At 40.3% G+C, this 26,898-nt stretch overlaps 1 protein-coding gene across 3 annotated transcripts; it reads right to left on the bottom strand.

Moving 5' to 3' along the window:
• Window positions 1-94: 94 nt before the first annotated feature.
• On the bottom strand, window positions 95-26,682 carry cdca7a (cell division cycle associated 7a). Of its 3 annotated transcripts, none has more exons than XM_039757641.1 (10): window positions 26,570-26,682; window positions 16,067-16,189; window positions 13,614-13,733; window positions 11,197-11,436; window positions 7,957-8,034; window positions 7,671-7,856; window positions 6,933-7,067; window positions 6,141-6,290; window positions 1,760-1,896; window positions 95-708 (listed from the first exon to the last, which is right to left on the bottom strand). In XM_039757641.1, the coding sequence occupies exons 1-10, from the start codon at window positions 26,621-26,623 to the stop codon at window positions 657-659; spliced, it is 1,275 nt and encodes a 424-aa protein (XP_039613575.1). In that variant the 5' UTR covers window positions 26,624-26,682; the 3' UTR covers window positions 95-656. The 3 variants fall into 3 exon arrangements, with proteins under 3 accessions (XP_039613575.1, XP_039613576.1, XP_039613577.1); XM_039757642.1 differs by having other exon boundaries at window positions 7,671-7,853; XM_039757643.1 differs by lacking the exon at window positions 13,614-13,733.
• Window positions 26,683-26,898: the final 216 nt, after the last annotated feature.

Here is a 26,898-nt window from a genome sequence, read left to right as displayed (position 1 = left end):
CGAGAATGGAGGAAGCAAGAAGATGTAAAAAAAAAAAAAAGAAAAGAAAAAAATCTAAGTGTCATATTTTTGAACGAACATACAAATAGGGGTCTGATTTTATAATCGATTTTTTTGGGTTTCAAGACCCGACTTATACGCGAGTATATACAGTAAACATCAATTAGCTGCCTCAACCGAAATAGCACCACCAGCCAGGCTTCACCCATGAAGGAAATCTCCAGGGTGTAAAACCTCTCCAATGTAAAATAAAGGACTTAGTCCACAGAATGCAAAACACATAATTTGTTTAGTTTTTGCCCACCAAATGGGGCTCAGAGATAAGGAAGGTGTAATTCCCTCTCTTCGGGTAGCCTATTAAATAATCAGACTACATTTTCCATGGTGCCTCATGGTCACAACCTCAAAACATTTTAGTGGCATACCTGGCAAAGTAGGATGACTTTCTACAAGTATTGTCTAGGGGCAGTAGTGCTTATATTAATCAAACCATTTGCACGATTTGAATTAGTTTTAGATGTTGACAGGCAACAGATCACCAGTACAGATAATGGACAGCACAACCCAAAACAAATGTGTTTTAAGAAGTAAATGGCAGCCGCACACAAACACATTGACTTCAACAGTACCAGACTGTTCAAATTTTTCAGTGCATTTTAAGAACTGCAGTTTGCATTTTCTTCCTCTTGCTCCAGCTCTTTCTTGAGGCTGCAAAAAAAAAAAATTAAAAAATATTAACTAACTATCATTCAGCAGTCCAAAGTAGTTGCAAATGTCAGTCAGTTTTGTTCAGTCAAACACTTAGTGAAGATGTGCCTACTAAACAGCACCAAGCTTGCACTTAACAGATGGCTGCATGTTTCAAGGAGGCAGATGTAGCAATGCGCATCACCACACAATTTGTATATTTGGCACAATGTGCCTAGGCCAGAGCTGGAGTAGGCACGGTTGAGTTGTGTAGTAACCGGTTTCTTTGTCCACTGTGATGCAGAAACAAACATATGGACACTTCCCTGGAGAGCAGAAGAGAAACCAGACTGCCATCTAAAAAAATAAACATTTTTATGCTGAAGGCTTCCATCTAATTTTGACTGTGGAGCAGCGTCTTTTACAGAAACATGGTCATCACTCATTGCAGTTCTTTTCTTGATTTATTATACAAGCTTAACTGGAGTAAGATGTATCCAAATAAGTACAGTATAATGAACGCTATTATGTCAAAAGACATGCATGGGGGTAACTGGAGATTTTAAAATCACCCCTGTGTTATGGACATAGTTGGGCCCCACATAGACTGTCACCCTGTCCTTGTTCCAGCAATGCTACCAGAAAAGAACCCAGTCTCCCACAATACAGAATATGACTAAGCAGGTTTTGTCAAGATAAATGCTAAGACAATCTACTTCAGTAACATTACTGTGCCTTCCATTGCTGAACTGCAAATGCCACAGTGTAGGCAGTGTAGAGAGAACAGTAAACATAATATCTGACAAACAAGGACACCATTTAGTCCATCAAGCTTGTTTAGTCAGCCAACAGCCAATCTCTCACCTACATGCATTTTACGGTTGGCTTCACATAACATCTAACAGGGTCTTGTCATCTCTGTATCTCGACCCAAAATAAGACACACTCTAAATAAAATAATGGACATGCAAAATTCGAAAGACAAAAAAAAAAAATTTGCGCACTCACGGGAAACAAAATGAAGCATGAATCAAAATTTCCTGTGATTTTAAGGCAATTAGAGAACTCTTACCTTTTCAGATAGGCATGCACGTTGTCATATCCGTGATATTTCGCCAAGTAGACTAGGACACCAGTAGCACAGCGGCCTTCCCGTTGTCGACAGAAACTACAGTTACATATACCTCGACAAGGTGGACAATACCAGCTCTGTAATTAAGCAACAACAAGGTGACCCCCCTCAGTATCCTCGTCAAGCTATGCTTATGAAAACAATGGACTCTCAAAGACCAACAGCCCACTATAACTAAGGAAAAGAGCTAATTGCACTCAGTATGGACATCAAAACTGCACTAATGGGACCAGGATACATTTATGAATGTGCAGGATGAAAATGCCCGTGGAAGCCTGGGTTATAATGCCAGAGAAGCACACAACCTTTCATTCAAATAAAGAATCCATTCCCAGCATGTGTATGGGGAAAACTATGAGTACTGCCAAACCTGACAGTTGAAACAGCATTCAAAGAGTCCAAAAAGTTAAAGTGAGGGGTGATTTATTTTAGGCACGGACCATTACCACCACACCTTACCACCTATGTAGAAAGATATTTTATAAATGCTTAGGGCATTTACTTCAACTACTATGGACAATTCATGATTGTAATTTGTCTATAGTTAAACTTGTCAAGACAAGTGCTGGCTATAATTATCAAATGATTATTAAACGCAAGGTATATACAGTAATCCCTCGCTATATCGCGCTTTGACTTTCGCGGTTTCACTCTATCGCGGATTTTAAATGTAAGCACATCTAAATATATATCACAGACTTTTCGCTGGTTCGCGGATTTCTGCAGACAATGGGTCTTTTAATTTATGCTACACGCTTCCTCAGTTTGTTTGCCCTGTTGATTTCATACAAGGGACGCTATTGGTGGATGGCTTAGAAGCTACCCAATCAGAGCACGTATTACATATTAAATAAAGCTCCTCAATGATATAAGATATGCATCCCGCGCGGAGCTTGATTGTTTGCTTGTCTCTGCCTCTCTCTCACCCTCTCTTACATTCTCTGCGCCTGACGAGGGGCTGTGAGCAGAGGTGCGGTTTGCTTAAAAGATACTGACGCTCCTCTAAAAAAATGCCGCTTTATTGCGGTGCTCGGCATATTTAAAATCACAAAAGCAAATGTATTGAATTTTTGATTGTTGCTATAATCTCGCTCTCTCTCTGATGTTCTCTGCCTGACGGAGGAGATGTGAGCAGAGGTGCTGTTTGCACAGAGGCTGTTTGCTTAGAAGATCCTGACGCTCCTCTAAAAATGCCGCGGCAAACTTAAAAGCACAAGTATTGATTTTTTGATTGTTTGCTTTTCTTTGCGAGCGCTCTCTCTGTCTCTCCCTCTGAAATTCTCTGCTCCTGAAGAAGATCATCTATTTGCATTCTTTTAATTGTGAGAAAGAACTGTCATCTCTGTCTTGTCATGGAGGACAGTTTAAACTTTTGACTAAAGGCTGTTATTTCATGTCTAGAGGGCTCTAATAATGTTAACAGTGTGGGAGTTTATAAGGGCTTAAAATATATAAAAATAACTTCACAAACATATGGTTTCTACTTCGCGAATTTCGTCTATCGCGGGGGGGTTCTGGAACGCAACCCCCGCGATCGAGGAGGGATTACTGTATACTAATATTTTGATGAAATGCAGCAGTGTGGTGTAGTGGTTTAAGGCTTTGGACTTCAAACCTTGATGTTGTGGGACCAAATCCCGCTACTGACACCACTGTGCGACCCTAAGCAAGTCACTTGACCTACCAGTGCCACAACTGGAAAACCATGTAACCAATCGTACCTTAGACGTTGTAAGATGTCAAGGTGTCAGACAAATAAGCAAATGAAAATATAATTCAAAGAGCCACACTCACTTAAAACCCGCAGAGCATCATTCAGAGGTTCTCATAGTAAGTTATAACTAAGGGCATCACATCCTACCTGATACCTTTGTGTAGAGTGGCATCTATTTTCTTTAAATGTTCTAAACAGAAATAAGCCTGAGCATGCAAATCACTGTTTCGTGAACAAATTTAGAATGGTTTTGTTCTTCTACTGAAACCAGGAAAAGCAGGAATACAGATTCATCTATTGTCTTAGATCAGGGGTGTCGAACTCCAGGCCGGGTGGACCGCAGTGGCTGCAGGTTTTCATTCCAACCCTTTTCCTAATCAGTGATCAGTTTTCACTGCTAATTAACTCGTTTTCTCTTCATTTTAATAACCCTGTTTTTAAGGATTCAGTCCTTTGAATTGATTCTTCATTAAATGTTAGCCAAACAGAAATGACATATGAAACGAGTCAACAGATGGCCAGCTTGGTCAGAACATCAAATTCCAGCCAATTTCACTCCAAACAGTTTCTTAATACTAGAATTACCAGCGCCTACAGAAAAGACTTGTAGATCCATCCCACCTCTCCGTCAGCGTCTTTTGTCCTGTAAATGTGTTGATTAGTAGCAAACAGCAAGCAGCCTGCTATCACATCCCTCCACCACCTCACAGTTTTCTCAGCTCAAATCTTTTTACCTGCGTGTCAGTTGCTTACAGTTGTACAGAGTGAGAAGTCAAGCAAAATGACACCTTTTATAAATACTATATCGTTATTTGGAACACATACATTTCATGTGTGTTCTGTGTCTACAACGATCTATGTAAACACATCGTTAAAACAGAAACGTTTTTCATGTTTTAGTAATGATTGACAAAATGTAGACACGAAGTGTATAATGTGTGAAGCCTGAATTCCAAATATCAAATAAGTACAGCGATGGCAAAAGTGCAGCGTGCATTCTTGCTCCGATGTAGAACTGTTGTCATCATCCGAGTTCACTTCTGTTATAGCACGTCTTTATTTGAAAACAGCAGTGTTGGTTGGGGGTAAGTGGGATTGTGAACGCGGCTGAAAGAATAAAACTGAATAAAAAAACAAAACAGCTAACCTTTAAAAGTTTCAAAAATTTACACTGGCTGTTAAAGACTGGAATCAAATATATGTATTTATTCTAAAATAGTAAGAATAACAGCTTTGATTACCAGTCAACAGTTGATACAATTACGCCACCGAAGCGTTCGTAGCAAATGCGTGTCAATGTCGGACCCTAACCTGGGTTATTTTTCTGCAGTTATATTCTTGAATAGAAGTGCATTTGTTGTGTTATATTTGTACCTTTTGTGAAAGTGTTTATTTGATATTTGGAATTCAGGCTTCACACATTATACACTTCATGTCTACATTTTGTCAAGTATTACTAAAACATGAAAAACGTTTGTCTTAACGATGCGTTTACATAGATCGTTGTAGACACGGAACACACATGAAATGTCTGTGTTCCACATAACGATATATTATTTATAGAAGGTGTCATTTTGCTTGACTTCTCACTCTATACAACTGACATGCAGGTAAACAGTCTTGAGCTGAGAAAACTGTGTGGCAGTGGGGGATGTTATAGTAGGCTGCCGGCTACTTATCGACACATTTACAGGACAAAAGACGCTGATGGAGAGGTGCGAAGCGATTTAAGGTGGGGCGGATCTACGAGTTTTTCGTAGGCTCTGGTAATTCTAGTGTTAATGAGAAGCCAATTCTTGCTGTTAAAGCCGTTATTGAATATCAGGACTTGTTGCTACTCTCATTCTGCCACAGCACACAGTTGATTTTCCACTGTCAACATGTTTTGGTGACCTGAGCAGACCAATGTGACCGAGACCTTCACCTTTCTTTATTACCAGGTTAGCTGGTCATGTGGCGGCTTGTTTTGTGTCTCATTATTATTTGGCTGCTCATTGAGGAAAAAGAAACTAAGGAGTTTGAGTCACGTCAATTAAAATTATCTAAGGCAAGACAAGTAAATGAGCAGCAAAAACAGCTCACTAAAAAGAGGATTAGAATAAAAACCTGCAGCCACTACGGCCTACTTGGACAACCCTGTCTTATGTTTTAAACACACAACACTCTTTAAGCTCCTCATTTTCCCCTCTAATAGACTTCACTTTAGGTTTTGATCTTTGGTCATATTTATGGTAAGCTAGCTAGGAAGAAAGGCAATTGCATAAATGAAACTATGACTTGAACAGGAGCTACACGTTCAGTTCCATTTGTACCTGTGTGCTCTATCAAACAGCTGCTTTAGTATGGACGTTAAACTTTTCTCAAATTTCCAACAAGCAAGATGGGTGGGGGTAAGGGGAAGAGGATTTACTACAGTACAGATGTCATGGTTTGCCAAGTTCTGAAGAAAATAAAAGACACCCGACTGTTTATGGAAGGCCAACATTATGAAAAAAGAAAAAAAAAAGAAACACACAAAACTGGTTGGAGTGTATAAAAGCATAAGCAGAAGAGCAGATTTCCTAAATCAATCTTCAGGGAAAAGCAAGCAACAGAAGGCACACTTACAGGATCCAGGAGGGCATTACGCACTTCCTCTCCGTAGCGGTTCCGCAGACATGGGCCACAAAACTGACCTCTTACTCCTACGCAATCAGGATTCCGGCAATTTGTTTTTGTGTCGGTGGTCTTCTGCCGGCACTGGTGACAAGTAGATCCCTGAAAAAGAAAGGTAGTTGAGGGAGAGGTGGGAAGAAAAAAAAAAAAAAAGTCTGCGCTTTCACTCGAAATATGTAAACCTTATTTTGTGAAGAAGGTTAGAACACTGAAATAGTATTTGTCTATTTGCTAACGATTACAATGTAAAAATAATAATCAAAAAGGGACACAACTACCAGCGCCCTATTTAAGGCAAACTGCCACAGAAATCTGAACAAGAGACACTTACTTTGTAGTTATTCTTATTAAGTTTATAATATTCCTTTTGGTCACTGTAGAAGGGGGCAGAACTAACAATTATTAGGCAGAACTACTAGATCCACAAGGACAGGGCTGAAACTGGCAGCACTGTAATACACAGGCACATTTTAGGACTTGACACCTCATGGAAAACAACTTGGCAAAAGAAAAGCTAACACCCATGCTTGTCGCAGGGTGCCCTTGTAGTCTACTAACCCATGACTTCTGTGATCAACAGTACAAGTCTGAATTCAAGATGACACAAAGCATGTTTTAGCCACAAAAACATTACACGACTTAAAAACGTGAAAACTGTTGTAGAATGGAAACCAAAGACAAGAAGACCGCAAAGAGTCAGACATCTTTAAAGTAGCTCATATGATCAATTAGGGCAGCACTCACTGTCTCTCTGTTGTACAGTTTCTCACGGACGTTGAAGCAGATGTTGTCCAGCTCCATTTCCGTAATGTCTTCTACTGGACGCACCACATGAGGAATGGCCATTAAACCACCTGAGCTCCTCCTGCGAGGTTCGGCCTACAAAGTAAAAAGCAGACATGATGTGAAGTCAATAGAGACAAAAACTCTCGAGCTCTGTGCTCGATAAAGACTTCCAAAAGTAAAGGTTTGAAAAAATGGCCAAAAGTCACTTGAATTTAAAGTGGATGTATATCTTTATCCTGATTAGATGCCATTTGTTGCTTCTAGAGGCAATCAAATGGCTAATTCAGAATTACTGGCACATGGTTGCACTCCAATTCCACTTACAGAAGGACTCAGGCATCCAGTTTGGTCACTTGTAAGGAACCAATAGGTCGTTTTAATCTACAGATCATAAAACAACTCAAAAGCCACTCAAACTGACAACTGCACAAGCAGGTCTGATGGGCGTTGCGAATGTATTTGGTTAAATTAATTGTATGTTGTTGGTTTTATACTACTGTCACATATCTGGGAGACATGAAACCAAGGATTTCATTGTTCATTGTATAGTGGAGAAATTAGATTAAATCAGTCAGTGGACAATGCTGGACATGATGTAGAGGACACATTACTTTTAAAAGGATTTGTTTTTTGTCATCTTAATTTATCATGTTTTTTTCTTCCAAGTTAAATAAAACAGAGTAGAAGGCAACTCACCATATCATCCCACGTCTTCCTCCTTCTGACAAGGCTGTATTTGTCATCATCGCTGTCCTCTTCAGGGGTGGGGCTCGGGGGACCGTCGATGAGTGAACGGGAGCGGGTATGAATCCGTGAGCTGCGCTCTGGATTTCGCCGTGCAGGCCCTGTGCCAAGTGAACGACGAGGAGGGTTCCGCGGCTGCTGGACAAAATAACTTGATCACAGTTTGGTTTACCTACACCACTGCCTATAAACTCTATGGCACTTTTCTACTCCACAAAGCATTTAAAGCTATCCTCACCATATGTGTCAAAGGAAAAGACCTCCGCATACTGGAAAGACCCGGCATGTGCTTCAGCTCTGCCATTAGCCTTGCAAGCTACAAAAAAAACAAAAAAAAAAAGTGTTCATAGTCAATCACCACATACTACTACACTTCGTAGTAGAGCAGACGTCAAGAAGGTCATACAACTGTAGCATTTATTACCCTTATCACATAAAAATTGACCTCTGAGAACCCCTGCTGCACACACAAACCAAACATGTCACCCAAGTACAACCAAACAGAGCGTGAACAGTCCAATCAATAATCCTTCTTCAATGTAGAGCTGTGTGATATGGCCCAAACAGGCATCATTTGTGTCTCATATCCATCCATCCATTTTTATATATTACTACATACATTATATGCACGAGCACACACACACACACACACACACACACACAAGGGGGTACCTAGAAATAACCGGAATCTACCTGGCACACAACCACGACTTATTTGCAAATTCGCCACTAGGTGTAGCACAGTATTCTCTGGCAGTCTACCACGTGGTGTTGCTCTGTATTGTTCATACAACATTCTAGGTCGGATTTTCTTGGTGCTTATTAAACGTTTTCTATGATTTTTGTGACGGACGATCATAAAACAGCAGCAAGTCTGCATTAAATTTTGTTTTCTCTTAGGGAAAACAGCTGCTGAAGCTGTACTGATGCTTGAAACTGCTTTTAAAGAGGAAACATTAAGTAAAAACACAGATCTACGAGTGGTTTTCACGTTGAGATGTCACTTGAAGACAAACTAAGATCTGGCTGACTTTCCAGGTTTAGGAATGACAAAAATCTTGAAAAAGATTTCAGAGCAATTTATGGAAATCATCCTCGGACTACTGAAGAGAATTCTGAATTGACTTGTGCCTTAGAGTTCTTGCCACCTGATTTTGCTCCATGCAACTTTTTTTTGTTCCCACATATGAAAAAAAGAACTCAAAAGAAAAGCGTTTTTGAACTGTGGAGGAAGTCAAAGAAAAATCGCTGCAGGCCTTGGACAAGGTTCCTCTTCAGCGTTTCCAGAAATGTCTCCAACAGTGGGAAAACCGTTGGGACAAATGAATTCATTCATATGGAGGGTACTTTGAAGGAGATTACAGTTTCAGTAAGTAAAAATTATTAAAACACATTTGTTTTTTTTTCAATTCCGGTTATTTTTGGGTGCCCCCTCATATATTTGCAACTTGCAATATACAGTAAATTATACTTGGTGTACTCTTTTAAAAAAAATAAAAAATAAAAAAAAAAGTTTCAGTTAAAATATAATACAAGGTAAATTCCACAAAGAATCAAAAAGTTGAACGAAGGTATATTTTCTTCTAAGCAAAGTAAATGTAAGTAGCATTATTATTATATTACACTGTGATTACACTTATGCTTACATACAGGTACACTTAACCCATGCAAATAATCTGAATGCAGTGAGGTAAAACATCTATTAAATGTCGCTGCTAAAATGTGTTTCGTAAACATCGTGCTGCTTCTTCACTACTTTAAATTTTCTGGCTTGTTCATCATACCAAAATGTATTATGTGAATTAGCAAGCCTGTTAATTACCTGATACACTGCAGTACTTAACCTGCACCAATTCTCGATGCTAGCTAGTTAGCCAACATGAGGAGGACTGTTTGGCCGTACGTGTGTTTCACTAGAATTTCTGCACACCAGCTTTGGCTTTATGTAGATTTAGACTGAAGTAGAGACCGGACTTCTCATGTAACTTAATTTTTTACAACACTGCATGTATGCAATTAAGGAATACACTTTTAAATATAAAAGTCATCTGAGCCTCTTCCTCCACCACTTGACACAAAATACACATTTTTGCAATTTTAAGCATTTTAAAATAAATCAATAGTTCTCAAACTCGGTCCTGGGACACCCCTGTAGCTGCAGGGTTTTGTTCCAAACAGAGTCATAATCAGTGACAACACCTGATAACGCTGATCTCATTTAATTAGCTGCCATTTCTCTTATTCATATTCAGAAAAGCACAGCAGCATAATTTTTACATTTATAAGACATTTAGAAAAATTTCTGCTTTTGCTACAGATTTAAATGCTTAACTCTCTTTTGTTGATTTTATTATATTTTACCCTATGTGCAGTCCCCCCTCTTCATTGTATCTTATTAATTACAATTAAAAATGAGCAGAGCAGACACCCAGGCAAACAACACTGAATAATCAAAGGCTGCAACCACTTCAGTGTCAGACCCCACTAATTAGTAAATAATGGATTAACTAAAGAATTAGAATATTTATTTTATTACCAAGCTTAGTTTTTTCTTCCCAAAACATAGAACTTGGGAAACAACACTTCACTTAATTAGCCAAGGAGTCCAATTAAAAACAAGCAGGTGGGAACAAAACCTGCAGCCTCAGTGGGTCCCCAGGACCAAGTCTGGGAGGCACTGAAATAAATAACAAAAATGGCCGCATGGCACGAGATGTCAACGATCATTGACACAGTAAGCGATAAAACTAGCTGCCAGTTATTTGCTGCGATGTGTCGATTTTAGCACACAATAAGCAAGCAACCTCTTATGTTGCAGTGTAAAGAGAACAAACCAAGCACACACAAAGACAGGTGAATATGCACTTAAAAAGTAACTGAGGTGCTGCTGATGGGACTCGAGTGTTATAAAAATAAACAAACTAGGGGGTTTCCACCAGCTTGCCAAATCCCATTTATTTATATTATAAAATATATTAAAAAAAAAAATATATATATATATTTTATATTTTAAAATAAGCCCGATATAAAGAGTGAAAGAAAGAGCAGATAAATAAATAACCCTGTCTAATGCATGCCTTTGCACCACGGAGAACTATCAAAAAATTGAACCAACCACCACATGGTGGCCATTATCAAGGAATTTCTTATATCAGAAAAATCATTCTTTTCTAGATCAATATATCCCATATTAGACATCCAAAATCTATGCTAACATTAAAGAAGGAAAACATTAATCCTGCATTCTTACTGACCATTCTCTCTGTGTAGAAATTTCAAACTACATCTAAAAATGAAGACTCCTAGAAAGTCCAAGATGTGCCTTGTGATGTACTGCTGCCTAAATCAAGGAACTGTTTCCACACTCAACCCACCAAACCTTGTGCTGAAATAAGCAGGCACTCTGAATGGAAGGCATTTACCCATCCAAGCAGAAAAGATGGAAGGTGTCCCTAAAATACAATTAGCTGGTCTTTACCATGGCCTTGTTCTCCTTGATGTTCAATGCCCTCTTCTCAATGAAGCTCATGCCTTTCTCTTCATCAGAGTCCAAATCTGAATCGGAGCTACGGCCCCGTGCCTTGGGCACAGAAAGGGTAGGGGGGGCTCTTTTTCTCCCTTGATGCTTTGCTGGGAACTTGAGTGCCACCTTTAGATTGAATGGGGCCTTACTCTTACTCGACAGCTTCAGAGACTCATCCTCCACCGAGTCCATTTTCTGCACCACAGGGAGATAAGAAGAAAGAAAGAAGAAAGAGACAAGTCAGTGACAGTAGCTTATTGCTGCCAGTCAATATGGAGGACATCAAACTAACAAGTTATGAGCGAAGCCAGCTGCTTTCACATGAGACTCCACAAGAGCAATCCCTCACTTACAGAGGCAAAATGAACACTACTTCTGTGCTTTAGCATTATTGTCAACGACCTTTATTTTGGTTATTAAATGGCTCCCCGTTGCTCCAACCTGCCATTTAAAAAAATACATTTGAAAGCACATTACCATCAAAAGTTCATTCCACTTTTCTCAACATGGGTTGCTGAAAGGAGGGAGAACCACACACTACTCATGCAAGCCACTTAAGACACAAAGCTACAAAAAAAAAAAAACCCACATAAAACTGTCAGATGTTTAGAAAACCAGGCACAGGTCTTAACCATTTATCAGTAAAAAGTGAAAATATCAGTAAAAAGTATCACCAAATTAAACCTTCAAAACCTTAGTCAAGGATAAAAGCAGTGGCCATTTAATTAGAGACCTTAAGTCACCCACCATAAGATCTGAATTATGCAAAAAGATCACTCCGACCAATACATATGGCCAAGAGTGCACTTAACAACTGACCCACTCACGTAGACAGACAGCACTGCTCCTCTCGGAGGGCTTCTTATTTAGCTGATTTCCTTTGCTTTTTGCGTTTCCTTCCGATTATCCCCCAATTATTATGCAGAACCAGACATCTATCAATCAATCTATCTATCAATCAATTTCTGCTTCACAGTACTCCACACTTCTGTCCTACTTGGGAAGATGTTTATTGTAATTGCAACCCAATTGTTGCATCCATGTGCAGCGACTTCTGATCTGGAATTGGACAAGTTTGTCTTCAGAGTGGGGATTAAGGGTGGTTGACTGGAGCACTGCCCCATTTCTACTGATCACATATACACTCACTGAGAAAATGATTAGCCAACTCTATACTAATACTGGGTGGGGCTCCTTTTTGCTCTCAAAACAGCCTCACTTCAAGGCATTGGGTTCCACAAGATTCTGGAAACATTCCTTTGAGAGCCTGGTTCTTGTTCACATGACTGCCTCACACTGGTGCTCTATTATATTCACATCCAGTGACTGGGAAGGCCATTGAAGAACACTCCACTCCTTGTCGGGTTCATGAAACCAATTTGAGATTCCTTTCCTTTATGACATGGTACGTCATCATGCCAGAAGTATCCACTGCAAGATGGGTCAATTGTGGCCACTATCAGCAACATTAATCAAAAATGGCATTCAAGTGATGACTGATTAGTATTCCCAGGCTCAAACATTCCCCACACCATTGCACCTCTACCTGCCATGTGTCAACAGTCCATGCTGTTGGTGGTGGAGGGTCATGGATTCATGATGTTGGTGCTAAATACTGCATGCTTAGCATTCCGTTCTTGGCGGACAAGAGGGGAACCCATCAACTGCTACAACAGCATAAGAACATCAGCCTCAAGGTTCGACATGGTGTGCATCCCGAGATGTTTTTCTGCTCTCCATTAATGTTAGGAGTGTTTACCCCAGTTACTGTAGCCTTTCTATCAACTGAAACCAGGCAGGCCATTCTCCTCTGAACTCTTTCATCAACAAGGAGTTTGTCTACCGACTGTCTGACTGATGTTTTGTTTTCTGCACCATTTTGAGTAAACTCTAGAGAGTTATGTCTGAAAAATCCTAGGAAGCCAGCAGTTACACAAACATTAAAGCCAGCCCACCTGGTACCAACAATCACGCCACCGTCAAATTTACAATGATCACATTCTTTCCCCATTCTGGTCTTGGATGTTAACATTAAGACCTGTAACTGTATGATTGTAGGCATTATGCTGCTGCCACACGATTGGCCAATTAGATGACTGCATGAACAAGCAGGGTACAGGTGGTCCTAACGTACAACTTGGCTTCATTGACACTGAGACGCTGAACACTTCTAAATGGTGAAAACATCTGTGATCAAGTGACCTTGAAGGCGATCTGCCATTCATGAAATTTGTTGTACATTTAAATGTCTTTATGGCAGAGCGTCTATGACGCACGAAGGGCATTCCCACATCACACAACATTACCATTAGCTTTGACTCTCAATACAAGAACAAAGAAAAAGTGAAGCAGGGAAAGGAAAACACACTTACCATTGCATCCATGACATCTGTGAGCTCTTCACTTGAAAAACCACAGAAAGACTCTGTATCGGAGTCCTCATCAAAAATAACGGCTAGGTCTTTGACATTTCTGTTGCCAACCTCTTTTTTCTTTAAATTAAAAAAAAATTTATATATATATATATATATATATATATATATATATATATATATATATATATATATATATAAAAATATTGATTTAAAAATAGTATACTGCAATTCAGTGTATAAAGTAAAAAAAAAAACAAAAAACAAAAAAAACCTACTGATCAACAGTTCAGGAGGCTACAGTGTGTAGGCCTCAGTGATCAATAAACAGTCAGAGAAGAACAAATCACTTTCACTAAGAGTAGAGTGAACCAGGGAGTCACACCTGCTACGACTCACTTATCAGCACACACCACCCCAAGATGCTTTAAAGTGAACATAAGGAAAGAAACACAACAACAGAACATTTTAAAGTAACTGAATTGTAAGTAATGGGCGGCACAGTGGTGCAGGGGTTAGTGTTACTGCCTGACAGATCCCACCTTGCAAGTTTAACTCCTGCATGGACTTTACAAGGTGTACACGTTTTTATAAGGGTGTATCTCCAGGCACTCCGATTTGCTTTACACGATCTGGTGCCATGTGAGCGACTGTGTGTATGCGAGTTGACCCTGTGATGCACCAGAGTCCTTTTCAAGGCTGGCTGGTTGCTTCCTACCTTCCACCTGATGCTATGTGGATTAGGCCCTGATCATCTCTAATGGACAATGGGTGGATACATAAAGATTGCCCAAAGTGTATATTCAAACTTGGTTAATCCAGCACAAGTTTGAGAATGATAAGTTTATATTGTACAGACAGAAGCAAGAATGAAGTACTGAGAGAAACCGGGTGCAAACCTCAGGGACAGTGCTTAATGAATTGTGGATTGAGCCCAGGATCTGTTGGACTGCTGTAGGTAATAATTCCTGCTTTCAAAGTACAGCTGAAGTCAGAAGTTTACATACTGTACAGTTAGGCCGATTTCTTTAAAACCCACTTTATAACGTGTCCACAGATTTTATACTACCCAACTATACAAAGTTATAAGTACTAGTGAGTAATCATTATGGATTTAAATACACCAAGACTCACACTTCAGACAGTCCTATTTGTATTATTAACAATCAAATGTCTTCAAAGCTTATTATAATTTAGAGTCAAAGGGGCTTGGCAGACTATAACCAGGAATCAGATGCAAGGCAGGAAAACACCACGGACAGGCTTGTCCATGCATCACAGGAGTCACACAAGGCTAATTTTACAGCCGTCAGCTAACCTAACTTGCATGCCTTGTTTGACATGAAAGAATTTCCATAAGCAGACATTGGGGGTGTGTGCATTGGGGGGGTTATGGTACTGCAAACTCCAGACAGTCAGCAACCAGGCACAGGAGTGAAAACCAGGATGTTGTGTACATGAGGCGGCAGCACTAACCACTACTCTATCCATTAGTAGCTGTTTGTCATCTCCAACTGACATTTAAAGTACATGGAACAGTGCCACCAGGCCATTTGGGCCTTCAGCAAGCAAAGATGCGGGAACTGTTGTGTAGAAAGCGGCAGGAGCTTTGACAGAGGTGCACCACCATTTCTGCAACCAAGCCAGTCTTTTTATAGGAAGTCATGCTTTCATAGTGCACATTCACTGCACTCGCACGAAGCTGACAAACCACTTCAAGATCAACCCACCCATTCAATGTCAAATTATATTTTCAAATGTGCAGCTAGGCCTAAAGGCTGGCTCCGGAAACTCCAGCATCAAAAAGCATGACTTGAGTTGTCGTTTCTTACTGTGTATAGTGCTTTTAATGTTGGGATTCTGTAAAATTGTACAGATTTTAAGTTGGAGCACAGGCAGATAATGCAACTTGCTCTGGGCAACATAGCAAGTCAGATAATGGAACTGAACCAGCAGCCTACTGGTTTTTAAATCTAGTACCTTCAACACTGTTTGTCTTGTATATAAATGTCTACATTTGGAACTGTGTGTGTGTCTGTCTGTCTGGCCCGGAAGTGTGAGGCTATAGCATGAAGCTCAGACAGCAGGCAAGGTGGCCCCAAGTTAACGAGTCAGAAGAAGAAAGAAGTCCGAGGCTACAGCATGAAGCTGAAAGAAAGCGACTCCGTCGCCAAAGTGAGACTGCTGTGGAAAGACAAACTCGCTTAGCTGCTGATACACAAGGGGGGTGAGCACATCGGCAAAACGAAAAAACCAAGGAGAGAGAAAACTCGCTTAGTTGCCGATAGACAAGTGGGGCGAGCACATCTGCAAAACAAAATCACTGAAACTGTACGGAAAATCTTTTTCAGATGATTTCAATAGTTTCTAGGAGCTCAGGCTTTTTACAGCACGGGCTCACACGGCTAGTAATATATAAGGATTCTGGGAGTGTTGATGAAATGTGCACTTACCACAAAGCCATCTGAGCCAAAGCTGTCGCAGCTGTCATCAGAAGATGACGAAGAGGAGGAAGTTTCCATCAGCACTGGTGGCACATTCCTGAACTGGCTACAGTCCACTTTTGAAAGCACAACCTAATAAAGAAAAAGAAAAAAGTAAAAATTACAAAGACTTGCCCCTTTATTTATATTCGTTCACTGCACTCTATCTTCAGCACTGCGGATCACCTTTACTTTCATCTTTATTGTGCTGTGAACAACTAGCTTACCACATCACGACCAACAGATCTGCCCTCATGGCAGCACTGGTTACCAAAATGTTTCCCACTCATACTGTTAAACGAGTGCAGACAGTCACCAGCAAAATGAAGAAAATGAATACCATGCCACAGTATCAAGTCTTCCACAGGTCCCATTCAAAACGCATATTCATTTGCTCTACAATTGAAAGACATCTTTTATTACAAATTCTTTAGAACTTGAAGGTCAAAATGCCTTCTGGGGATATGAAGAGTGCACGCCTACATGTATTTGCAAAGCGGATGTCTCTACTTTACTACTCCATTTTGAAGTCTGAAGCTGCTTTCAAGTTTGCAAATGTGCATCTCTGTTAGTCTGCATGGCCTGAAGTCAATACTGAGAAGTCAGCACAGAAAATCTGGAGGCACACGGACAACTCTCTGGACAAGTGTGGCTGTCAGGATTGACATCAAAGTGGCGCCATTTGAATTGTTCCAGGAAAGTACACACTGGCCATAATGTTAGGTTGACTATCATTTTATATGGTATACTAGGCTGACCCGACTTTTAAGTTGACCACGTCTTAAGGCAATTCAATATGTAGATCAATTTGATATTTTATACAGACTCATTCATTTGGTCATATTGCATTTGAGCGGTATTAGAACATTAGAACAATCTAGATGAGAACAGGCCATTCAGCCCAACAAAGCTCGCCAGTCCTATCCACTTGTTTCCTCCAAGAAAACATAAAGTCGAGTTTTGAAAGTCCCTAACGTCTTACTGTCTACCACACTACTTGGTAACTTATTCCAAGTGTCTATCGTTCTTTGTGTAAAGAAAAACTTCCTAATGTTTGTGCGAAATTTCCCCTTAACAAGTTTCCAACTGTGTCCTCGTGTTCTTGATGAACTCATTTTAAAATACAAGTCTCGATCCACTGTACTAATTCCCTTCCTAATTTTAAACACTTCAATCATGTCACCTCTTAATCTTCTTTTGCTTAAACTGTAAAACTGTTACTTTAATACTCGTAGTTTGTTATTTTTGTGATGAAATGTAAACTTTTTTTCTATATTGAGATCGCCCTTTTGAACCCCCCTGATATTTACTACGCGGTGAGGCATTTGTACTCCATCGACATAATTTTGTCTATTTTTCCAGCGCATCGCGCACAAAAGCAAGGGAACGATGGGAGCACTAGAACTCTGCTCACATCATGTCGCCGTGCGCAAGCTGCAAGTAGTAAGTCTGTGATAAGCGGAATACCGCTACGCTTTCCACTCACGGGACGGAAGGACAATCCCGACCGCTTTTATATAGTAAGAAAGAAGAAGAAGATATCGCGCAGTCTGGAGTAGAAAATCATCTTTTACCTGGAAAAACGAAACTACAAATCCCATTGTGCATTGCAAAATGGACGGGGCGTGTGAAACTCCGCGCCTGTGTAGCACTCACGGGACGGAAGGACAATCCCGACCGCTTTTATATAGAAGGATTGGTCACGATAGACATTACAAAGATTTAGACTACTGTATAGTTAAAGCTTTGAGCAGCCTGAAAAAGTAAACAGGATTAAAAAAGTAAATGTTCCATTGGGTAATCGACAAAAATATTTAGTAAATGTAACAAGGGATAATCTTCATGGGCGACAGGTGGCCACAACTTACACCAAAAGAATCAGGCGTAAGGCGGAAGCCAACCTGGGCCAGAGCACAATCCATCACAAGGCCCTCTCATGCATTCACCACTGCTTACATGGGGCCAGTTCTGAATTACCATTTAACCACACACTAGGATCTGCAAAATTAATTGTATAATCGTGATTACAATTACAACTTCAGTCCAAGGAGGTTCCGCTCAAGTCTTTCACACACACTGGCAAGGCCTCATCTGGAGTCCTGTGTGCAGTTTTGGTCTACAAAAAGGACATAGCAGCACTAGAAAAGGTCCAGAGAAGAGCGACTAGGCGGATTCAGGGCTATAGAGGACGAGTTATGAGGAAAGATTCAAAGAGCTGAGCCTTTACAGAGAGGAAGAGGAGACCTGACTGAAGTGTTTAAAATTAGAAAGGGAATTAGTGCAGTGGATTGAGACGGTGACTTTAAAATGTGTTCATGGGAATACAGTCGGAAACTTGCTACAAACGTTAGAAAGTCGTTCTTTACAAAGAGAACCACAGACACATGGAATAAGTGACCAAGTAGTGTGGTAGACAGCAGGACTTTAAGGGCCTTCAAAACCTGACGACTTTATGTTAGAAGAATTAAGTGGATAGGACTGGTGTGCTTGTTGGGCTGAATGGCCTGTTCTTGTCCAGATTGTTCTCATGTTGTAAAGCACTACCCATGGAAAATGACATTCCATTTAGCACTCCCATTCTCTAACAGAAGGAGAAGAGAGAATGAGCGCTGTAAGCAACCACAGGCACATTCACCTAGCGAGAGTGCACCGATGAATCAGGAGCATTTGCACCACAGGACAAATGTGCTAACCGCTGAACACATTTGCAGAAGTCTAATCTCAAACAACATCCATTAAAAAGTGTGAATATATGCTTCTGTTTGTAGAACCTCCCAGAAAAATTGAGATGTACAATAAATGATTCCTGATCACCAGACACTTTGACATTTAAGTACCAAATGAAGTGAATCGTCCATAATTTGGTTTTTAAACATGTACTGGGCAAACAATTATACAGCCATTTAAAATTCAACCATGTAGCTCGGTAGGAAGCACACATGAAAGCTTTAGCAATGCTAGGTCCACAACAAACACACATAACCGCTGCCTGCTGATGCTAATGCAAGCCTGTGTGCAGCAGACTATCAAAAGCAAAACCAGATAGCAGTAGTCACCACATTTTGTTTTTCAAAAGACAAGTTCTGATTAAAACTGCGCAACAAAGAAGATGAAGAAAGAAAGTAACCCTGAGGGTAAGGAAAGTCACCCCCTTCTTCGATAATTCTTACAAAGTTATGTTGCCTTTCCTTAATTCCAAATGTCAGATAAAAATTAAAAGGGATGTGAAACAAAAGGCACTTTATGCAAACACAATTGATTTGTGGTCAAGTAGAACTATGCAAGCATGCCTGAGCATAACGGCTCATTATACTGCTGACAAATAGGCGCCAAAGAGCAGAAAATGCTGCGTCTTTAAGTGAGAAAAATTCAGAAGGAACAGGGACGCAACCGAGTCTGGGGGCAGCAAGTGACAATGTGTTACAATCTAATGCACTTTGAGCATGGGAAAGGCGTTATAGAAATAAAATGTATTTAATAATAATAATACTTTAGCTTGCTATGTATGTGTTGTTACATATAATGTGTCCGTAGCTCCGTTTTTCACAAAAATTACCAAAGTTCTGCAACTCTAGCATAAAAACGGGATTCAACAAAAGCCTGACGTGCTGAAATGATTCCACAGACAAAATATCTTCGTTTTTAAAAGTTTTAGTTAAAATTCAAAGTAAAACAGTTCACACAAAAGAGAGAAAATTGAAATAGGAACAAAAGAAAGGCTCTTGTTAAGAAAAGTTCGGTTCAAAGCTTAAATCTTGTTACATTTCTTTAAGTCTGCTTATTCAGTTAAACCATTTAAAAACGACGCTCAGAAAACTGTATGCCTATCCCATTTCTGAGTTGAAAATGGGTCGTTTAAGTCGCTGTGCACCGGGACCTGAACAATAACTGACACAATTAGCACACCGGATCTCAGTTATAGCAAGAAAGTTCTATCTCTTAGTAACTTACAGGAGGAAAAGAGGCTACACCATTGTCTAGGACTACGAAAGATAATTATATTCTGTCCAAATTAAGCAAAAACAAATCGGAGTTTAACTCAAAGCTTTAACTTTCTATGACTGGCTCTTACAGGGTCGACATACACATTCAATAAAAACCAGGTTGTGTTCACATTTAATACTTCATAAAACCTTAAATGACAGTAATGCAAGATTATGTGCTTTGATTTTGCAAACACAAGCAACTTTTGTTTTCTTAATATAGCAGAACACCAATTTAACATTTTCAAGTTAAACATTCCATGAATGACGTGTGGTGGTGGTGGTGGTGATGGGTTGTTTTTCTAGAAGCAACGTGTTTTTACTTCTCTAAAATAAAACAAAAGAGGAAAGTCTGTATATACACCTACATGTAATTTACTGTATTTACTATACTAAAAAAAAGACAAATTATTACAAATGTGCAAAATCTTTATTGTGGGGAAAAAATTCATTTTTAAACACTACATTTTTAACTTTTCAACTAATCCAGCACCAAACACTTTCAAAATTAACCTTTTTTGAAGCACTTCCCAGCAAAATGGAGGTTCAACAGTACTGTGTACAAACAGAATGCAGCATATACAGGTACTGTACATACAGTATGATATTGTACTGTTTATTGAAATTAATAATCATAATTGTAACAATGATCAATTACAGGACAAATCAAAATGATGTTAACATTTGAATGGTGGAAACAATTTATTCACATAACATACTTCATATGTGCAAGATGATTTACAGGAATGTCTCAGCCTGTTCGCCATCATGTTCAACACACAAAAACCAATGAGCAACAGAGCCATTTAAAGCCCAGACACACATTTTGTGGGGAAAAGATGACACCACAGTCCGTGTTCTGTCCTTCAGGTCATCGATATCACGAACATCCTCCTATACACACGCTCCTTCACCATACCCCATAAGCAGAAATCACAGGGTGTCAAATCAGGGCAGTGTGGAGGCCATGGCAATGGTCCACCACGACCTACACATCGACCTGGAAAGGTTGTGGTCGAGATAAAAGATATTCCATTAGTGTTAACATAATAATTTTGACTTGACCTGTATTTTGGTCAAACTCATGCACCACTAGCTCTTTCACATACACACACGAGAATTGAAATCAGAATGCAAGGATAACAGCCCACACAGACAGAGGGGACACACAAACGCCACGCAGTCACTTGGTTCAAACCTGGGACACGGGCAATTGTAAAAATCGCACAATTAGTAATGTGTGCCCAGCAATAAACAGGCGACCTGTCCAAAGTGGGCACCCACACTGCATAGAACGATGCCTATATAAGCCCCTAACTCTTGAACTAGATGAAGCGGGATTGTGAACTTTATGCTGAATCTGAGTAAAAGGACAGCCACATAAGCACCCCTAGTGTTTGACTAACTCGTCGTTTATTTACATTGCAAGTTATCTTGCCTTGATTCGGGTGACGCAGTGCTTCAGTTCCACTCCTATCTGCAGTACCATGTAATGTAGCAGTGGGCAGTGTACGTGTTCTCCCCATGTTCAAGTGCATTTCCTTACACAATCCAAAGCCACGTTATTACACTGTTTCTGAGTGAAAATAACCAATTAGATAGTGTGTGTGTAACCTCCACCTTCAAAAACCATTAAATCTAGGCCAGGATTCAATTTATAATGCCTGCCAGTCTCGAACCCTTAAAGCAAAGAGCTCTGATAAGGATACCCGCTTACCATACGGCCCACTCATACAGGGGCTAATTTGGTGTTGGCAATCAACCTATTCTGCACATCTTCCGGAAAGACATCTGGGAAAGGAGCGAACTCCACATGGACTACCACCTGGGCACAGGATTCAAACCCATGCAGCTAGATCAACGACGTAGCAGCTGTACCCACTGCATTACCAGCCCACCTCATTTGTAATGTGTTCTTTTAAAATTGCTTGCATTCGACGTGTTTTATCCAAAAGCACATGCTGACAAATTAAAGATAAAACTTTGCAAGAAGAGAGGCAAATCTGAAGAGGAAGGAGAACTGTGAGCACCTGCAACTTCAGGGCTAAGCAGCACGATCTGAAACCACTAAGCTGGCAGGCTGCCCCTCACTGGAAGTCTCCTGCTTGTTGCAAACATCTGTATGAATGTGAAACAAAAGGTGGAGGCCCGGAGAACAAAATGAGCTTAACTGGAAGAACAGCCTGCTCTCAATGTGTTAATTTAGGGCTCTCACCCGTTACTACACAGCGCCGCTGGCCAAATGTGTGCCACCCACTGCACTTAAAAAATAAAAACTGCCAAAAACCCATTACTGTAACAAGGCTTTCTCATAGCTTCATTTTAATTTAACCTTGATATTCTGTATATGCATTTACTTATTTTTTTCATGGCTCCACAATCCGTACCAACCCCTACTTTCTCCGCTGTTCTTTTTCCAGTTGTCTGTCGTGCCGATCTGCACCACCACCACCTGATCAAAGTACGGTGATGTCCCTCCATTGATGGATTGAAGGCCAGAAGTCCACATGACCATCATCGTCTAATTCTTCCACATGATGCCTGAAAACCACGAGGACTGATTAAGGTCATTTATGCCAGGTAGAATGTCTAGTGGTGGCTGGGTGGTCTCAGAACCCCTGCAGATTTTGGTTTTTCTTTATTTTTTCCCTCCAGCCATCTGGACTTTTTGTTTTTTCTTTCCCTGTCCTGCCTGGCCAGCGGACCTTACTTTTATTCTGTATTAGTATTTCCTAATTTTATTTTTATAGTTTGTCTTTTTTACCCTCCTTCGTTTTCCTGTAAAGCACTTGGAGCTACATCATTTGTATGAAAACGTACTCTAGAAAAAATTGTTGTTGCTTACTGCCACTTTGTAAATACAATGGATTTGTGGTTTGTATAGAGGAATTATAGAATATGATAAATAATAATTCAATGAAGGATAACAGTGCTTGATTATGATACTCTTTGAAGCAATGGTAAGAAGTATCAGTTCACTGTTGGGTCAGCCATACTAAAGCTTTCATCACCACCATAGTCATACAAGATGGACATCTTTAACGTATGCACCTGCCACCTGCAATCTGATATATGCCAATAGGAATTCGCCAGGCTGATACAGTGGAGCACTTTAAAACACTGCTGAAAACACATTACTTTAACATGGCCTTCTCCTAACTTCACTTTAACTTAATCCTGATACTCTGTATGTTCAATTCTTCATAATAACTATTCATGGTGGCTCTAAAATCCGTAGTGACCCCAACTCTCTCTTCTGTTTCTTTGTGACCTACTCAAAGCATCATGATGCACCAACATTGATGGACTGAAAGCCAGAAGTCTACGTGACCATCATCATCATCATCAAGTCCTTTCTGTGAGAACCCTAAATACAAAGAGGACTGTTTGATATATGTTAGGTAGAATACCCAGAGGGGACTGGGGTGGTCTCATAGTCTGGAATCCCTGCAGATTTTAAATTTTTTTCTCCAGCCGTCTGGAGTTTTTTTTTTTGTTTTTTGTCCTCCCTGGCCATCGGACCTTACTCTTATTCTATGTTAATTAATGTTGACTTATTTTCTTTTCTTACTGTGTCTTCTATTTTTCTATTCTTCATTATGTAAAGCACTTTGAGCTGTTTGTATGAAAATGTGCTATATAAATAAATGTTGTTGTTGCTGCTCAGTTATTTAAAGTGGTCTTTTCAAAATGTTCCTATTTCTAAAGATTATTGGCCCCCCACAACATTTTACCTTTGATGGAAATTCTCCCCTCTGCCTTTTTCTTCCTAAAGAGTTTCTCTTCTGGGCTTGGTGCTAAAACACTGTAATAATCACACTGCTAACAGGCCCATGAAGAAGACCCCTTCTATATACGGTACAAGTCGACATTTGACAAAATTACGGACATTTTGGAACGCACAGTAATACTCCGCCACAATCGCAATTTTTTGCTACCTTTTCATGCACTGAATGAGAAGCTCAAACTTTCACCAGGAGACATTTGACAGTAGTCTTCGGCCTATTGTGCCAACTGCCATTCTCAAGGCTGTCTACCACTTATTCAGGCAGCTTATGATGTAACTTCCAGAAGAAACTGAAACAAACTCAAACACGAGTAAAGTAAAGACAAGGGTACCAAACTACAGACAAGAAAGCTGCCAGGACAATTCCCACCTCTGACTTGTCATAGGAGTGGGACATGGGGACAAAAGGAAGAAAAAAAAAAAAAAAATGTGGTTACCAATTCATCTGTCCCCTGTATGTCATATCAAGCCTCACGGAGGGGTACCGGAACATGAAGTGCCCGGTTCAGTCCCCTCCTTCGACTCACTACAGTGCCTAGGCTGATAATGACATCCAGTGGCTAAGGTCTTAAGGCTTTTTATTATTTTTTTTTTCAGTCATATTAAATGGGCTTTGCCAAATCATAACATATTCATTTACTTTACTTAATTAATTTACTCAATCTCCAGTTAGTTCTAGGGAGTTAAACACAGCAAACCAGAAATAATAAAGAACGACCAGCGGGCACATCATAAACTTTTTTTACTGGGCAGAAAGTTTTTTTTAAACTGGTAAAATTGTCATGAATGATATACAAGAGCTGCACTTTTGCATTGGAACATTTATTACAATATAATTTCTTAAATAAGCACAGCTCTGTGCACAGAAAGTCTCGAGGAGAACATGAAAAGGCAACACTTTACATGCTACAGAAATGCCACGTTACACCTGGTGACCCTACATTACGGTCTTTAAAACTGTAAATATTTGTTAACAATCTTCACCTGTCCAAGTCACATTCACTACATAGTATCAAAGCTAACACACCTCCAGCGCCAGCATCATGCGATCACATTGACAGGCTTGTGCACATCTCTGTGGAGGTTTAAGATTAGGAGGTTTGATTGTTGGCCTCAAAGGACGTTTATTCCTCACCCGCTCCGTATGTGGTCAGTGTAATCTACCCGATCACAAGTAAATCCAAACCTTTTTTTTTTTTTTAAGCCAATCAACTGCTTTTCCAATCCGACCGTAAAGAGGGGAAAAAACTGACCATGAGGCTTAATCGGGTGCCAGGATTGTTCCGATTGACTGGTATTTGTGCAAGGTGTTTTTGGGTGCATGTATTAATTTGTATAAAGAGATTACCTAAATGACCAGTAGAAATGGTTCCCAGAATGCACAGTAGTTAGATCAGTCCCATGACAGATCACATCCATCACGTGCGGACCGCTCCAGGATTCACTTGGCACAGCATCAAGACCACCATTTTAACAGGGTCTTGCTAAGTTTGGTTCACATTGGGACTACGGGGGCAATCACCCCAGGTGTGAAAACATCTTCAGAACCACCACCACCCACAAGGCTACTTTCTCAACTTCCCATGACTTGGTGAGGTAACTGCACACTAGAAGGATGTCTGATCAGTTCCCGCCTTAAATGCGCTCTCTGGTTGAAGAAACTAAGCAAGATACATGAAGAGCAAAGCACAAGATCAGCACCAGTGTGCCACTCTGGCTAAGTCACTCAGCCAACTGCTGTTCAAACTGAGCCATTTATAACAAGTGCCAGAGAATTCCTGCAAAGCAACTTTAAATACAGTTAAACGCAGGAAGGCACAATAATTATATATCTATATAGTACACTCCCCGGTGACAGGTGAAGAGATTTTACAATTACAAATTAAATCACTACACAATGTGTACATGGACAGACATGTAGACACACAAAAAAAGAAATACGCGCTTTAAACTAAAACCCTGTGGTTCCTGCCATTTATGACCATCGACAAAAACAAGCATCCTGGTTTATAAATGGGAGTATTTTTAAAGGCGGGGGATGAGTTAAGTTTTGGGGAAAAACAAACACTGGTCCAAAAGGACACCAGATGGACGGTACCAGCGAAGACATGCAACGCCTCTCTGCCATACCGATAGAAGAACTGGACAGATCTTAAATATTTTCTTTATAAGAATTGGCGTCTAGAGTTCCATCCCTGCCACAAAAAGCTTTTGATTAGCATCACACCCTGCTTGTTCCAAGTACGTGCACGCGACATCCGGACAGGGCAGCTCTGCACCGAATTTAATCATCTTTGCGTGCGCCCCGTCCAGAGTTGATTCTGGCTTTATCGTCAAGTGCTGCCGAGATAAACCCTGAGCAGGTTAAATGGATCCGAAAAGGACTTGCCCCGTGTTGCGTTCCGAGTTTTGTTTCGACCGAATACATCATAGGGACGCATTTGCGCCTGCGCGCCACGTGCTTCTCTGCAGACTTTTAGGACGCGAAGCCCCACTTTTCACTGTTCTTCGTGAGTACTTAAAATTTAAATGGAAACACCTCCCTGAAGGCTACGGTTACCTAATGCTATGCATGCAACACAGTCGTCTGCATTGTCCCTCTATACGTATTAGCTTGTTCACTTACACATGCACTGTATTTGCTAACCAGTTCCTCAGCCTGAAACTAATCTGCTTCATTCACAAACTTGCACGTCGGCTTACCTTTGCACTGAAAAGGTGAGGAGAAGCTTGCATTTGAGAAAGAATGAAATCCATTTTCGTTACTTCTTTACTCCTGAGACCCACCACACCGTGCAACGATACTCTTCGTTGAATGTGGAGTGTTGGCGCGCTTGGTGACTTCAAGCCCCAGCGTGGAGCAGGCGGGGTCACGAGCGGCTTTCGCGCGTTTTGCGGACGGCCCTCGCAGGTACACAAACTTGGGAATTTGTATCTAATCGCTTTTTGTGAAAAATGTTTTCATATTTAAATCTGTACAATTTTCAAATGAACTACTATCTCCAAAAAGTGAGTGCTTAATAGATTTAATA

Source organism: Polypterus senegalus, chromosome 6 (assembly GCF_016835505.1).
Source record: "Polypterus senegalus isolate Bchr_013 chromosome 6, ASM1683550v1, whole genome shotgun sequence".
Taxonomy (NCBI): Eukaryota; Metazoa; Chordata; class Cladistia; order Polypteriformes; family Polypteridae; genus Polypterus; species Polypterus senegalus.
The sequence above is the reverse complement of the archived record's forward strand: the minus strand, read 5'-3'. Positions and strand labels throughout refer to the sequence as shown.